This window comes from Urocampus carinirostris, chromosome 10 (assembly GCF_059441175.1).
Source record: "Urocampus carinirostris isolate Australia breed hairy pipefish chromosome 10, RoL_Ucar_1.0, whole genome shotgun sequence".
NCBI classification, from domain to species: domain Eukaryota; kingdom Metazoa; phylum Chordata; class Actinopteri; order Syngnathiformes; family Syngnathidae; genus Urocampus; species Urocampus carinirostris.
This window is the reverse complement of record NC_142358.1, coordinates 8,262,355-8,278,157: the sequence shown is the minus strand read 5'-3', so window position 1 is coordinate 8,278,157 and position 15,803 is coordinate 8,262,355. Positions and strand designations below refer to the sequence as shown.

The window sequence follows — 15,803 nt, the reverse complement described above, 5'->3', positions numbered from 1 at the left end:
CAAGAAAATCCAAAAACTGTAAATTAAATGAGAAAGAACATGTCCATGATGACAGGTGATGTACAACCTGCCTCGACTAACTACACATCAATGGAATATCCATATATTTCAATGTGGCTATTTACCTATTAACCTCTTGTTTTATTTACTTTACGTCTCACTGCATCCATTCATCTAGTCATTTTACGTCGTTCTAATTGGTGTTCTGATTTACTGTTGGAGAGGAGACATTGAGTCTTGCCTCGAGTCCTATCAAACCACCTGCGGGACTAGTGTGAATCTGGTGCCTTCAGAATTTAACACTGATTTATGTTTAGTTTTTGTTATAGCCCACTGATAATCATGTAAGTACAGATATCTGAAAAACTCACAATCATATCGGTCAAGCCTGCCTCACCTCCTCATCTGACTTCATGTCACTAATGTGAATACACAACTTACAATCTAACCCAAAAGGTTAATCTATTTTTAAAAATATTGAACAAATTACTCCAATTGGGAAGTTAGATTCTACTTTTAGGTTGACCACCACCCCGGGCTATTTAGCTTCATGTAAAAAATGTTGACCTTCACCAAAAATGTAAACTAATGAGTGGATTAATGACGGGAATACTACAGAATTCTTGTGAGAACTGTTCATTCTCAAACGCCAACTGGAACAAATAGACCGCGTAGGGAGCCAAATGCATGACAGATCCCCTTTGTTTACATGTGGGTTATGTAATCCTTCCAAACAAACCCTCTTCATTCTATTTACTGTACTAAAGGGAGATGGAACTAGCAGGCCGGGCAAAGTGTGTTCTGACGAGATAAAATTGTAACCCAAAAAAAAGTACTTCTTAGTCATGGAATCATTTAGGTGACGCGTCTGTCAGAATTGCAGGCTTGGAAAGCTGTCAACAAAACTATTAACCGGTGCAGCCGGCTCGCCTCACAGTATGAGCGAAGACAAAAAGACTGAGCACCCTAATAAACTTTATTTCCGAGTTCCCATTAGCAGGAGGTAGTAAAAGGTGAATGCTGTGGCGCGACAATGGAAGTGTAACCGAATATTCCTGTGAACTACAAATAGGCCAAAAGAGACCCAAGAGAAAATGTTGTTTGGTGGGTTTGTGACTACACAGACATGCTTTCAGACTGATTTAAATGTATACGTTAAAACATAAAGTATATCCACTTAGGTGAAACAAATGAAATGAGCTACTGCTAAAGTAAAATTACCCCCAGGATATGATGACCCTGCATAATAATGTTTTCCCTTTTGGGTGTGGGATTACTGTATTTTCACGACCACAAGGCGCACGTAAGAGTCAAATTCTGTGGCGCGTCCTATCGTGCGGTACGGCAAACCAGCTCGTTGGCCTTAGGGTTAGACTCCGTCCCCTTGGCCGAGTCATACATAAAACTTCCAACATTTTTGGGTGAAATTCGATTTTTTTGTTTACATTTCCAACTAACCCTAACTTTAAATGCATCCCTTGTGACCTTTGAGCGTCTTTTGTTTGATTGCCATCATATACCGCTTGCACGGAAGAGGACGCGTGGCGTCACACGCAATGGTTTGTTAGCAGAAGTGCTCATGGACGCTAACGCCGTAGTGTACCTAGCAATTTAAAAGTTATTTTGCCACCAGAGGCGGAACACAGTTGTCTCCCCAAATATTAAATACTGTCAATCCAAAACTTCACTTAACCTCCATTGAATGCTCTCCGTGTTTTTGTCCGCAATGGTGTGTTGAATTCTACGTTACACGGAAGAAAATGGAAACTGAGCCGCCTCGAGAGAACTGAAGATTAACTAATCGATTGTTAGCAAGTGGAGCAAGCTAAAACGAACACTGACAAGTTTTTATCTGAATGTTTTACTTTGTAATCAATACTTAAAAAGCACAACCAAACTCGATGTTGTTACTGCTGTATTTTTAAATATAGACACTTATATCCTTGTCTGTGTTGTGCCGAATAAAGCTATCCTTATAGACAAGCTAGCAGAAGATAGCGATAGTTTGTTAGCTTGTTTTCATCGAGAAGAAAACTACGCTAGCTATTGTTGCTCCGGCGTTTACATTACATGAACAGCAAACATATGAAAAATGTGTTACTTATAGTCAAGAAAAAAAAATTAATTAACATTAAAGGGACAATACTAATAATAGTAATATTAAGTTCCTCCAAGCGGTACAAATAACTTTCATTCAGTGAAAAAAAAATACATTGATTTGAATACTCGGAAAAAATACCTCAGCTATTATACCAATGTTTATTTTTATAAATAAAAAATCATAGGTCAATAATTCTTTATTTCTATTACACCATGTTTGTCCGGCAGGATGCCGCCACACTGTGTTGTGTATAACTGGCCCTCAATCATACCAGACAACACATTGCCATCTAGTGGTCAAATATTACACATTGAGGCTCTAAAAGAACGAAGAGTGCCCGATTTTGTCAAAGCAAAATAACAAAATCCCTACTCACAGTAACTCGGTCCCCAAGATCATTGGCACCTTTTCGCCGGAATGGTTGCTCAGGAACCGAAGCCGGAAGAGGTGGTTAGCGCCGGTTTGCCGTGAGCTTAGCATGCTGGCAGTTCCGCGGACCGGGGATAAGTTGACTTCTTCTGGTTGGCAGGAACCAACCCAGATCTCGTCCCGCAGGGCGTAGTCGATCACAGAGTAGCTCTCCTCGCTAGAAATCAGAAGGAGCACTCGTCATTTGTCAAAACTTTTCAATAGTTAAGATCAGTAATTCAAAAATAAGACAATTTATCATCTGTGATCTGAAAATATGTACATTACTTTAAAAGCTGCAGAAGTGATTGTCCAGTGTTAAAGGATTCAGTCTTATCACAACAAGCTAGCTAGATAGTAACCAGTTAACAAGTTAGATTTGTTATTAGTTGTGCACACTTTCCTAAAATACAGAATTAGATCGCTTGCTAGTATGCTACTTAACATGACAGACAGATACTCATCTATGTATGTTGTTTAAAAACTTGAATGTAGACTTATTTGCCGATGGAAATTCAATACACCATTTCCTACAGTATAACCCAAAACACAGAGCTAGCTAGCCAAAAAGATAACAAGTTTGACGGACGGATAATCTCCTGTGTTCATTGATTCAAAACTTGGATGGAGTAATACACTTCATCCTATGATAGCTAGCCAGCTAACATCAAATAGCTAGATTCAGTCTGTGTTGTGCAGTGAACCCGAAAACTCGGAAATAGCAAGCTAGCCTGTGTGCAAAATTTGTTGACAGACAGATAATCTCCTGCATTCATTGTTTAAAAACTTGGATAAAGATATATTCCTCATCATTAATATACCTTATTTTCTGATGTTTAGCTGACCACAATTATATACAATCTGTGTTGTACACAATTGCCTAAGCTAGCTCAATCTGTGGTGTGCAGTCTACGGAAAAACACAGAAGTAGCTAGCTAACCTGTGTTCTAATTAGCTTGACAGACAGATAATTATGTGTGTTCATTGTTTCAAAAACGTGGATGTAGACTTATTTGTTGATGTTAATATGCCCCGTCCCAAAGCTAGGGAACTGCCTTCATGAAGCTAATGTAACCATGTTGTGTACAATTTCTCAAACACAAAACTACCTCTTAAACTACAAGGCTAACTAGCTTGACAGACATAAATTAGATGTAGACATACTTGTCGACCTTAATACTCCCTATTTGATCAAGAATAGGTAGCTGCTTAAAGAAAGATAGATTCATTTTAAGTTGTGAACAATTCCCTGAAAAGAAACAAACATGCTGGCTAGCTAGATTGCTAGCTAGCTTGCTAGACAGCTAATCATCTGTGTTCATTGTTTCGAAATTCGGATGTAGACGTATTTGTTCACATTAATACTCGTTGATTATACATCCTATCGTAACTAGCTAGCTGACAACATATAGCAAGATTCATATGGTGTTATGCGGTAAACCCTAAAAACTGACTATCTAGCTATCTAGCTATTGTGCAAACTAGCTTGACAGATAATCACCTGACTTCATTGTTTGGAACGTAGAATATTTTTCAACATTCAATACTCCCTGTCCTTTCATAGTTAGCTAGCAAGCTAGCTGCATGGCTAATTCCGGGTTGCTAGTTTCATTCTATTTTGAGGGTAATTACCTAGTATTCAAAAAACTGTTCCAGCTCTCACACTACCGCTTAAGGCCGAAAATTTCTGTCTCGTTGCCAAAAAATAACGACACAAAAAAGCGGAAATTCCAGCCGGTTATTTTATTCAACCTGTCTCGCACAAACTTTAAATTAGTCTCAGGTTTCAAACTTCCCATAATGTTTTAAACCCCCCCCGAGGCTAAAGACCATCAACTTAGTAATGATCACCGAGAGAGGGTCATAAATCCGCAGCTACGCTATATTTAACCCGTTTCATGAAGCTGTCTTTCCCGCTAGTAGCCGTCCGTGAGCGTTCGTCAGCGAGCTAACATCGGAAACATCTGGAGCGAATTGCGCAAACCTTACATGCGAAGCGTGTTTACGTAGAGCGACCAAGAACAGGAGCTTGAGGCCAGACCATGTGGATTGGATTAACTACAGAATGGAAACGGCAGCCAATCTGCCGTTAGTGAGCACCCTCCAAAACAAATTAGATGGCGTGAATGTTGAAATGTTTCAAGTTTTGGTCCTCTTGCTTAAAAAAATGAACCGTTGGATGGGGAAAATGAGGTCATGGAAGTTCAAGGAATCCAGTCATGGTCTGTAGGGTTTCAACAAGCTTTAAGACCACCTGTTAATCCCACAGGCAACCATTGTTTGTTAATCAACCACGCCAAACAATTAAAACTTCTGCAAAGAAGAGAACAATGATAGAGACAGAAAAAGTGGCGGAGAAGGGGTAGGGGTCTGACTTAATAGCATAACTTAGCAATGCTAATGCTGACGAAAACTAACAGTGCATGCAAACTTAGAACCGCAGCCTGGTTGAAATATTGTGTTTCAAGTACAGAAATTAGGTCTAGAAAATATAATAGCATTAACTGACTTGAGCTAATAAAAAAAGAGGAAAAGGGTATGTGTTTTTAAATGTTATATTCAGAACAAAACTGGAAAAGATTATGAAACAGTTTAATTATTTTTATAGCGATAGAAAAAACATGAACCGTTTTAGCAAATAATTAGATTGCATAAAAGACAAAACATTCAGAGAACCAAAAATCCCATAGAAATAATTATTAATCTTATGAGAAAAATGATGAAAAACAATTATTTCAATGATGATCATGTTAAAAATGTATTTTCAAAGAAAATAAATTTATTTGTTTATCTTAGAAATACATGTATCAAATTACAGAAGAAAATTGTATTCACTTAAATTGAAAAATACAACCTTCCTATTTTACTGAGAGTTTTTCGAGTTTTTTTGGGGGTGTGAAGTTGTTTTTCTATTGTATGGCTTGTAGATTTTTTTTCGATTCTCTGTTTTTCAAAAAATATGGGAAAATAAATATTTTCTTCCCTTTTTTAAGAAAAAAAACATTTTTTTCTGTTTTTTTAAAAAGATTTTTCCTTTTTTCCCCCCCAAAAAATAATCTTTAGAAAATAATATTATTAAAAAATTAGTAAAAAATACTATCAAATAAAAAAAATGGAGTTGGAAGAGTATTTCTTTTTCTTTTGGGCCGGGGTTAAGAAAAAAGCACAATTTGTGTAAGGAAAATATAATTAATCAAAGACAGCAAAAATATCCATTATAACTAGGCAAACATTCCATCAAATTAAACTATTTCAAATTAAAAATACGTCACATTATTACATTCCTGACCAATTAGGCAGTGTGGTGTCCTTTTATTACACATAATCTCACATTGTCATTTCAATTCTAGACAATTGCGGTTTCACAGAAGCATTTCCGCCGTCTCACTCATCCTTAAATATTCTGACTGCAGGATTTCTTTTTTTGTCATGACGCGTCCGGAATGCCATTCACATTGCAGAAGAGGGCGGAAGGTTGGCCTGAGGGTCTTAGATCACGAGCATGCTTTCCTGCTGAGTTTTCAACTCTGAGTTTGTGGATGAAAACCCAGAAAAAAGAAAGAAATCGGGTTTAAAGTGGCCCTAATCCAACACAGCGGAATTTAGATTGAAGGTAATTCCTCGTGGAATGCTGTTGAACCACTCATTCGTTTGAATTCTCTAAACATTTTTTTTACCATGAATAAGAATATACAATTATAAATATAGAAACATGTCAATTTCAGGTTTATACCTTCATAAGTGTGATCGTTTTAAAATAGTAAACAGTCCCTATCATTAAAAATTAACCTCATCTTCTCATTTTAATTTCTAAATACAAATTAAGACAGAATTTTTCTGTGAAGATTGACATTTTCCTCAACATTTCTATTGTAACATCAATTGTTTAATACAGGAGTCGAGAACATATGGCTATTTAGCCCGATGTGTGTCTTTTCATGAGTACATATGGCTTAATTATTTAAACACCTTGAGGAGTGGAGTGCAATACCGTATTTTTACCACTAGCTGCAGGAGTGCTGTAGCACTATTGTACTTTTTAGGCCGGGAGGAAGAAATATCATTGGATTTTGAACCGTTTCTCTTAGCCGATGATATTCATCAGAATACACATGCAAGTGTGATGTCCGCCTTCTACTATTTCCTGATTTTTTTTTTCAAGCGTATAGTTTGTAGGGGTGGGTTATACTGGCAGAGAATAAATAATACAATGTACAAACACTTATTTGTATAAAATAAAATACTTCTACTACAATAACTATTTCAGAAGCTAAATCATAAGAGTGAAACAAAAAAACAGCAATGTAACAAAAATACAAATATTAGGCAATGGGCAGGAGACACCCTGAGCCGGTTGCCAGCCAGTCGCAGGCAGAAACAGATAATTCACTCTCTCATTCACACCTAGGGACCATTTAGAAAGGCCAATTAACCTGGATTTTTTTTGGGAAATATGGGAGAAAACAGAAGTGCCTGGGGGAAACCACGCTGGCACGGGGATAACATGCAAACTCCACACGGGGAGACTACGGGAGCTGGAATTGAACGCTGTACTTCCGTACTGTGGCGCTGTGCGCTAACCAACCAGCCGCCCTTTAATACAAACAACATGACTTAAATTAACTCAACACAAAAAGTGCAAAAAGCAATGGCAATTTGAATGGAGCTTGCGAATTGAAAAGTTTAGGCTCACCTGTTTAAGCGCCAAATTGACAAACTAATGTTATGGTAATGGCTAATTACTCCGCCTTCCCCCATTGCGTGCTTTATATGCTCTCTCTCCATCACAAAGACACACACGCTTGATTGACAAACTAATGTGAGGCTTCATACTAGTCTCCACCGAATGTGCTTCCCTATGACAAGTTAACTAAACCTTTTACGCTATCACGCTTTTCTACCACAGACTTTTAAAATCTCAATATTAGCAGCGGTATTGACTCACTGTCATGTCAGAACTCAGGAGTTAGCGGAGCTGCCTTCATTTACTTCGCCCTAACGTTTTTCAACCACCTTCAGTGGTTCTGCCCTCCATCGCTTATCCAATCAGAAGGCGTGGGAAATGTAGTGTGTGAGACAGAAAGCAGGAGAGAGGCTCTGCTGTGTCTGAGCTAAACAATTGGCCCATCGAATAAACAAAAATCCCTATACCGATATCTGTCAAATTACCAAATGTCGGTGCCGCAATCGTACCGCTTGATAATTGTCCCGCCCGGTGATCGGCCAGCTCAGTAAACGTCTGACTTCTAATTATTACAGTGGCAATTAAAATGTGAAGATGGAACATATCCCAAGACAATAGTACAGATCCAATCCAAGTGCCAGCTCAGTATCAATAATATTGATATTATGATTGATCCTCCTAAATAAAAAAAAGTCTAAATATCTAGCTTCCGTGGCTCTTCCAGTCAAAATGGTCCCCGATCCCTGGTACAATAGATTAAATTAGGTTAACTTCAGACAAATGAGGTGTACAATAAAGAGCTCGCAAAATCCCTTGTTTAAAAATGCAGATGTGTTGTGTCCATAGCATGAAGAAGACGTTAAAAATCAGAAGTTGCTGGTTGAAACAACAAACAGTTGGTGGAAGTGGAGATGAGAGAAAAGCCAGCTGCTATGGAACTCTCAAAATTATGTAAGTGATACTGCACAGTCCAGGTATTCAACATTTTCCTGCTGCGTGACAGCCAAATCTGACACAAGGTCTGCTTTCCTCTGCATATTTCCACTTTGGATCCAGGAATTGCTTCTCTTGGTCAACCTGAGCTATTATTCAGCCACGTGAGCAGGGAGAACAAATATGTTTGGGACAAAAGAAGTGCTGCAAAAGCCAATCCATTTATTGTTCTCTCTAAAGTTTACAAGGGAAAAGACAAAGTTTAGCTTGCTACTTAGATTGATTTGAGTCTACAAAAAAAATCCCAATGTTCATCTTCAGTAAAAACTACTTTTTTTTGGATTGTTATAAAAACAACTCACCCAAGTACTTTTAACCCTTATTGACAAGGGACAATGTTATGTTTGAACTGTTCACAAATTAGCCGATATATACTATTTATGCACCGTTGTGGGAGAGAACACAATCCTCTGACTTGATTCCCAGCCAATCTGAGATGCTCTCCTTAGTTATTTAAAATGGATTCAGAGATCAGAGCAGGTAACTTACATTTACTGAGAGCCCTCACAGTACAACCTTTCATGGTCGTGTTACTTCATTGATTTGCCTCATGCGTTGGGTTCTGCATTCTGATTGGCTAAACCAGGAGGGTGTAAAGTGTTTGAGTTAGGGTAGCGTTGAGTTCACAAATTCAGCAGAAGGGCGGAGCATGGATGAAAGAAAATGATATATTGATCTGATCTTTTGATACGAGGACACGAATGCGGTACGAAAGATAAAGTAGCCCTATCTGTCCACCGATCCATTATCTGCACCGCTTATGCTCTGAGATGGGTTCTGGAGCCCATCCCAGCCATCTTCGGGCAGTGGGTAGGGGACACCCTGAACTGGTTGCCAGCCAGTTGCAGGGCACACAGAGACAGACAACTCACTCGCTCATTCACACCTAGGGACAATTTGGACCGGCCATTTAACCTGAAACACCTGTTTTTGGAATGTGGGAGGAAACCCAAGCAAGCACGGGGAGAACATGCAAACTCCACATAGGGAGGCTGCGGTAGCTGGACTTGAACCTTGAACCTCCGCACCGTGGGACTACGTGCTAACCACCCAGCCGCTTTGCCGCCCTAGCTCTATCCAATATTCCCCAAATCAAACGGAAACCGGGGACAAGAGCAATAAGAAATTTAGATTAGAAGAACTTTATTAACCATTATATCTGTTACTGATTTTTTTTCATTTGGATTCATAAGCCTGAAGGGCCGTAAGTGGCCCGCAAGCCTTAGTTTGCCCACCACTGGGCTAAACGGTCTCATTGTTTCTTTTCTACTTGATGATTAAAAGTATCTGGCGACAATGGGGGTAGTAAGTTATCTGTTAAAACGTTTATTCTGTATTCTTATTTATTATATAAAAGCTTAAACCAGCAAAAAGTGTTTGCTCTTTAGTTTTGGTGGATAGTAAATTATATAGTCGTATAATAATTGTGGCAGTAGCTAAGGAGATAGAGCGCTCGTCTTGGGATCAAGGAGAATATACTTGTTTGTATCCAGGCAGTACATTGGCTGCCTTTCTGTTTTAATTGACAGCATACGATGGAATAGAGTGACACTGCAGAAAAAAACAATATCATAACAACTTATCTGGTTCACCCCTATTTCCCGACAAAACACCAAAGCAGTCTGCTTCTTCCAGGTTCCATTCCCAGAAAAAACATCACATGGAATGTTTTTTTTCTTTCACCCTCCACCGCCCTTCTCTCTTCCTTGAAATCCTCAGCTCGCCAGTCAGGGGACAATCAATTCCAGAGTGCAGGAATTAATAAGAATAGGTTATTGGAGGACTGGGTAAGAAAAATCACCCCCTCACAATCAAAATCTCTCTAGAATGCATTTAGCCATAAGAGAGAATTTCATGCTGGGTTTTGACGGCAAAACATCAGTTGATGACACATATCAAATTATATAGATAGAACAGACCCCTTTCAACCTTTTCACATTATGGTATTAACCAAGATGTTTTTGGCCCCTCTTTACCGTAGTTTCCCAGCTATACAACATCAGCAACAAATAATTTCGCTTGCTCAAAATCATCATAACCTTCTTTCTGTGACATTCTGTGGTTATTGGCTTCACGCTGAACTACCTCCCACAATGCTCCCTTCCTCTTTTTTTATTCAGTTCAGATTATTTTTTTATACTGTATTTGCTATCGGTCCAAGACTTGCAGTGATGCTAAAGGAAGAAGCAAAAACATGATAACGATGGAAACCAAACTTGCAAATATCAAGGAATACGCACACGGACGCCTACCATTGCTTAGGCGTATAGCTGTAACCAATAAACGTTAAGGACTAATCTTAAACGTATGAAGATGATTAAAGTATTTTAAGGTCATGAGAATCATCACAAGTGGAAGTGTTAAGTGGTGTGTGAGTGTGTGTGTGAATGGGTAAGTGTAAAGCACATTGTAAAGCGCTTTGGGAGGTCTTCATTGATTTGAAAAGCGCTATATAAATGCAGACCATTTACCATTTACCATGTTAAAATTATTTTTCATTTCATTGTCACGGTCTTCTTTACCCTTTTATATCCAACCACTACTCCAATATACCAGCTCAAGTGATGTCACACCATAGGTTAATACTGTTTCATTTTTCTCTTGCCTGTATATTCTTTATGTTTTTTAATCATAAGCTCATATGTTACATATAATTCGTATTTACTGTGACCTATTTTGTTTCATTTATCTGGGGTACCAGTTGTTCCAACGCTAAATACCATAGGTCAATTCTGTGCCATATGGCATTATTTCTAATTCACTCTGCATCCAGCTACTCCACTTGACCAGCTCAAGTCACGTCACACCAAAGGTGACAAAAAAGGATTTTTTTTTTACGTGTATATTCATTTTTTAGGCAGCATGGCGGCGCAGTGGTTAGCGCTTGTGCAGCACAGTTCATGTCATGGGAACCTGTCGTGGGTTCAAATCCAGCTCCAGACTTCCTGTGCGGAGTTTGTATGTTCTCCCCGTGCTTGCGTGGGTTTCCTCCGGGCACTCCGGTTTCCTCCCACGTTCCAAAAACATGCGTTTCAGGTGAATTGGCCGGTCCAAATTGTCCCTAGGTGTGAATGAGCGAATGAGTTGTCTGTCCCTGTGTGCCCTGCGATTGGCTGGCAACCAGTTCAGGGTGTCCCCTGCCCACTGCCCGGAGATGGCTGGGATGGGCTCCAGCCCCCCCGCGACCCTAATGAGGATAAACGGTACGGCTGATGAGATGAGATGAGATGAGATTCATTTTTTGTTATTTGGTAAATATACATGTCTGTTTAATATAAGTAGTACTTAATACTTTCTGTTATGGTAATGTTTTCATCAGAGTCACCAGTGGTTTCTATCCGCCGTCACACAATATTCTAAGGGCATGATATTTTTCACAAGTAAACTGATTTTTCCTTTTAATCCGCTTTGTACTTTTCTTTACATCCACCTGTTACTTGACTAAACCAGCTCAAGGCACGTCACACCAAAGGTATATAAAATTGTATTTTTCCTTTACATGTATTTTTAATACTATTTAATCATGTGCACGTATATTACACATACTCACTGTATGCTATTTTGTCATCCTAATGTTTTTGATATGGGGTACCGGTGGTTCTGGGGCAAATTACTATATGTTTCCATCCCCCGCCGTATGGCAAGTTTAAACAATCTTCTAAAGGCATGAAAATCCTCACAAGTGGAAGTGTTTGAATTTTTTTTTCTCTTCTCTGCATCCACCCGTTACTCCACTTGTCCAGCTCAAGTCATGTTACAGGAAAGGTAAATCAAAAGTAATTTTTCATGTATACTCATATGTATACTTGTTTATAATGCTATATAATCACATGCACGCATATGACACAGTAGTAGTACTCAATATGTTCTATATTGTTTTTTTGATGATTTTATCCGGGCTTTAGAACGCATGAACTGATTACTGTAGGTTTTTATCCCCTACTGTACTTTACAATCCCCACCTCAGAGTTGATTAATGTCATATATCAGTCATTACGTCATTAGTCAATAACAAATTTACTCAGAAATATCTTGTACCCCCCAAAAAAACTATGTAAAGCATCCGGGTTAACCTTATATTTGACTAACTTTTTCTTCCTGGTGACGATGAGGACATCATTGAAGAGGAAGAAGTAAACTTGTTGCCGTGCCGTCCGTTTGAGGAAGATTCCATTGTCCTCCACAAAGGCCGTCAACTCACCTCGCTTCACCATCCACCGGGATGACGAAACCAGCGGAAAAGGCTGCGGAAGAGGAGCTCAAATGAGTAAAAGAGGTATAATAGCTTCTTGAATATTTAATATGAGTAATGAAAAACGGATGCTACCTTGATCTTGAAGTCAAGCTGAGAGTTGATGGTGTACATCATCTCGGTTCTTTCCATTGTACGCGCGCCCTCGTTGCATTTTCGTACTACCTGCAGATACCGAATTACAAAAATAAAATGAATTTTAAATCAAAATGCTGATTTAAAAAAATCAATGTACAGTAAGAAAATCAAATGTACCCCTCTTTCTCAACTAAACAACCAGTAACACCGAATAAACAGACACACACTTATCAGAATAAAAACTCAAATAAAATGACAGTTTAAAGATAAAAAATATTTGAAAACAGAAAAAACACTTTTAACAGATAAGGAAGTTCCCTAACGCTTATGAAGCTCATCTTCCAAAGTTAAACTTAATCATAATCTTTCTTTACAGAGCATATTACTTTATAAAATGTTTATTTTTTTTAGTACAAAACAATACAGGTTACTTATACACGCCTTAAACATACTTATATAAACCTTAAACATACATTCCATACAAAATATAGCTCTGAAGCAACTTACGAACAAACTCAACTCACGAACTATTCTTTCGTTCGTAAGTAGGGCAGCGTCTGTATTTATTTATCTTATCATTTTGGTATTTTCCAAAAAAAATTCCTTCGTGAATACCATTTAAAATCCAGGAATCTATACAATTCATTAGTGGAAAAAATAATTGTGTAGCCTTTGTGTCTCCACTTTTCTGTTTTTCAGTAATGAGAGCGAATGTTGTCCAATCTTCACACACCGACCTTGCTGACGGCATGTAAAGCTTTTTTGCATTCTTCATATTGCTCCGAGTCTTTCGGTGTCTTCTGGCAAATTGTCTGCAGGGAGACAGGTCACACACGTGCTTAAAAAAACAACAAAAAAAGACGATCAGTCTGCTTATAAAAGCATGTGGCGCCTTATCAATTCTAGATAGAGTGTCGAAACTCTACTGTGGGAAGAAATAAAGCGAAACCAAACATTCTCAGGATCTAAAGGCATCCATGTGGACCAAACCCCTGAGGCTCTTGGGAAACACCCACAACATGTTACAACAAAGAGGGTGAAAATGGAGCATGAGAAAGAAAATTGGAAAAGAATGGATATTATTGAATAATTATGGTAAGAATAGTCCTGGTTGTAACGAACAAACAAAGGAATTATTGACTTTTATTGTTATTCGACGAGATCGGAGGGTTTCTCATTTTGGTGCAAAGTAAGATGAAGGTAAAAAGATAGAAATATGTCAAAAGATAAACATGAAAAAAACAATATATCACTTAGGTATAATGAATATGCGTGAGTTCCTGTGGAGTTGCCAAATACCAGCATTCACGGTGCCAGTCTTGTAGAATAATTGCACATATGGATTATGCTAAGGAACATTAAAAAGTTGAGGTCAGGGTGGTAATGGCTCTTTGTTGAATTTGTCTTTGATGTTAAGGCACCTGGAGTGAAACCTTTTAGTTTTTGAGTACAGTACAGTAAACCCCAAGAATACTACATAAATCTATTCTGAGGTGGAGATCCCAATGTAAAATTGCCATATAATATTAGTCCCGATCATCGATTGAGTATGGCCATGCACCTTAGCAAGAGTAACCATTCATGTACTCTCTTCGAATATTTTGATAATCCCAATCGTCACGTTTTGCTTCTCCTTTCAGCATAAGTGCAAGCCTAAGGGCCTATACCAAACACATACAGTTTAAAAAAATACAAAATTGTATCACTGACATGCAGAGTTTTTACCAGCACACGTGATTCTGAATTATCGAACAAAAAAGCATTGTGAAGAGTAGTTCAGCCGGTAAAATATCTCTAGTACTATGATTGGGTGACCCTAACTGATAGCAGACCGGCATTTTTTGACATAGGCCAATAGCAGGCAGGCATTTCAGAGACAGTCGTCCTCACCAACAACGCACAGTTTGTATTTAAGTTTTTGAGGACAGGAGATAACTTGTTGATGTTGTAATAAGTTTGGAAATAAGGAAATTCTGTTCCTGATAAATATTATTGCACTACTTTTTCTTGAACTGTATTTACGATGCACTGTTTTTCAGTGCACTATATTTACAACTTAGGTCAAGTTCTCGGTTCACAAATCCCTTATCCCCATGGGTCGTCGGGGCACAGATGAGGATGCAACTCTGGACAGTCTTCTCCATTGTTGACTGTCCATGGCCTCTTCTTGGGTTGTGGCAAAGTTGGCACCAGTCCATTCCCTAATGTTGATGGCCCAAATATTTTCCGGTCTTCCTCTACTCCTGCCCCCTATTTTGTAAATGTGTTTGCCAAATTTATACTGAAATCTTTTTTAAAATTTCATTTATCTTTTAAGTTTTTCTTACGTGTTTATCCTAGAGTGCCTAACTAATCTTGCTACAAACAATATTCCATACATTATTATCAATGACAATGAAGACTTTTATTATCCAGATTCTAAATATAGTGGGGAAAATGTTGTAAAGAGAGCCAGGAAAAATGTCTTAATTCACACCACGTAGTAAAAAAATCGTAAGACAGGGACGTGGTATCCTGGGGGTGTACTGTAAAAGATGAGTTAAAGATGTTGAGCTACCTAAACTGAAACCTCATAGTAAATGCCCATGCCTTGTGAGATGTTTTCTTTACAACCACCATAAAAAAGAGTTATGTAAGAGGCTCAGTCTGGTCATTCCAAAGCTCAGGAATACTCACGTCCATGAGCAAGGGCAAGCGTGTGACCCTCTGCATGGGCAGAATGAGGAATGAGATCATAGGGAGGTTCCTACAGTCCGGGTGGGCCTCGATCCTGCTCAGCACCTCCTTAAAAATGGGATTCTTGGACCTGTACCGTGAAGGGGAGGGAGGAAAAAGTAGCTTCAGTTAAACTGCTGAGGTCAAAGTGTGAGAGTAATATATTCTGCATGAAAGGCGAAGGAGTTAAAGCGAATTTGTGTGTGTGTGGGTGCGGCCACTCACAACAGCCTTTGCAGGGTTCTTTGTTGGTAGACCTCATTGGAGCAATACGTCACGTAGGGATCAAAGTTGGATTCGGCGTGCCTGCCAACGACGTCGCTGATGCTGTCGATCACCACATTGTGCTGGTGTTTCTCCTCCAGTTGTTTGAAGAACCTGGAGATAGGACATCGTCATATTTACACATATTAGAAAGTGAACTCATCTTGCATAGACCATAAATTCCGGACTACCTGCTCAAAGTTAAGACTGAAACTAAATTTTGTCTTTGTACAAGCCGCTCCCTATCTTAAACAGCTGATATTGACGTCAAAACTGCCTCCGCACACCCGTTTTCAGCCCTACTGCAA

The 15,803-nt window shown here is 38.7% G+C and overlaps 1 protein-coding gene across 1 annotated transcript in view; it reads right to left on the bottom strand.

The window, feature by feature from the left end:
• LOC148357613 (rho guanine nucleotide exchange factor 26-like) overlaps positions 1 to 15,803 on the bottom strand; it is a 46,839-nt gene that overhangs the window by 14,012 nt on the left and 17,024 nt on the right. Inside the window, exons 7-12 of the mRNA XM_088346351.1 lie at positions 15,457 to 15,609; positions 15,193 to 15,322; positions 13,254 to 13,328; positions 12,514 to 12,603; positions 12,276 to 12,430; positions 2,478 to 2,687 (exon numbers count right to left, since the gene is read on the bottom strand). Of these exons, the coding sequence (XP_088202477.1) occupies positions 2,478 to 2,687; positions 12,276 to 12,430; positions 12,514 to 12,603; positions 13,254 to 13,328; positions 15,193 to 15,322; positions 15,457 to 15,609 (813 nt within the window). The remainder of the gene's footprint in view (positions 1 to 2,477; positions 2,688 to 12,275; positions 12,431 to 12,513; positions 12,604 to 13,253; positions 13,329 to 15,192; positions 15,323 to 15,456; positions 15,610 to 15,803) is intronic.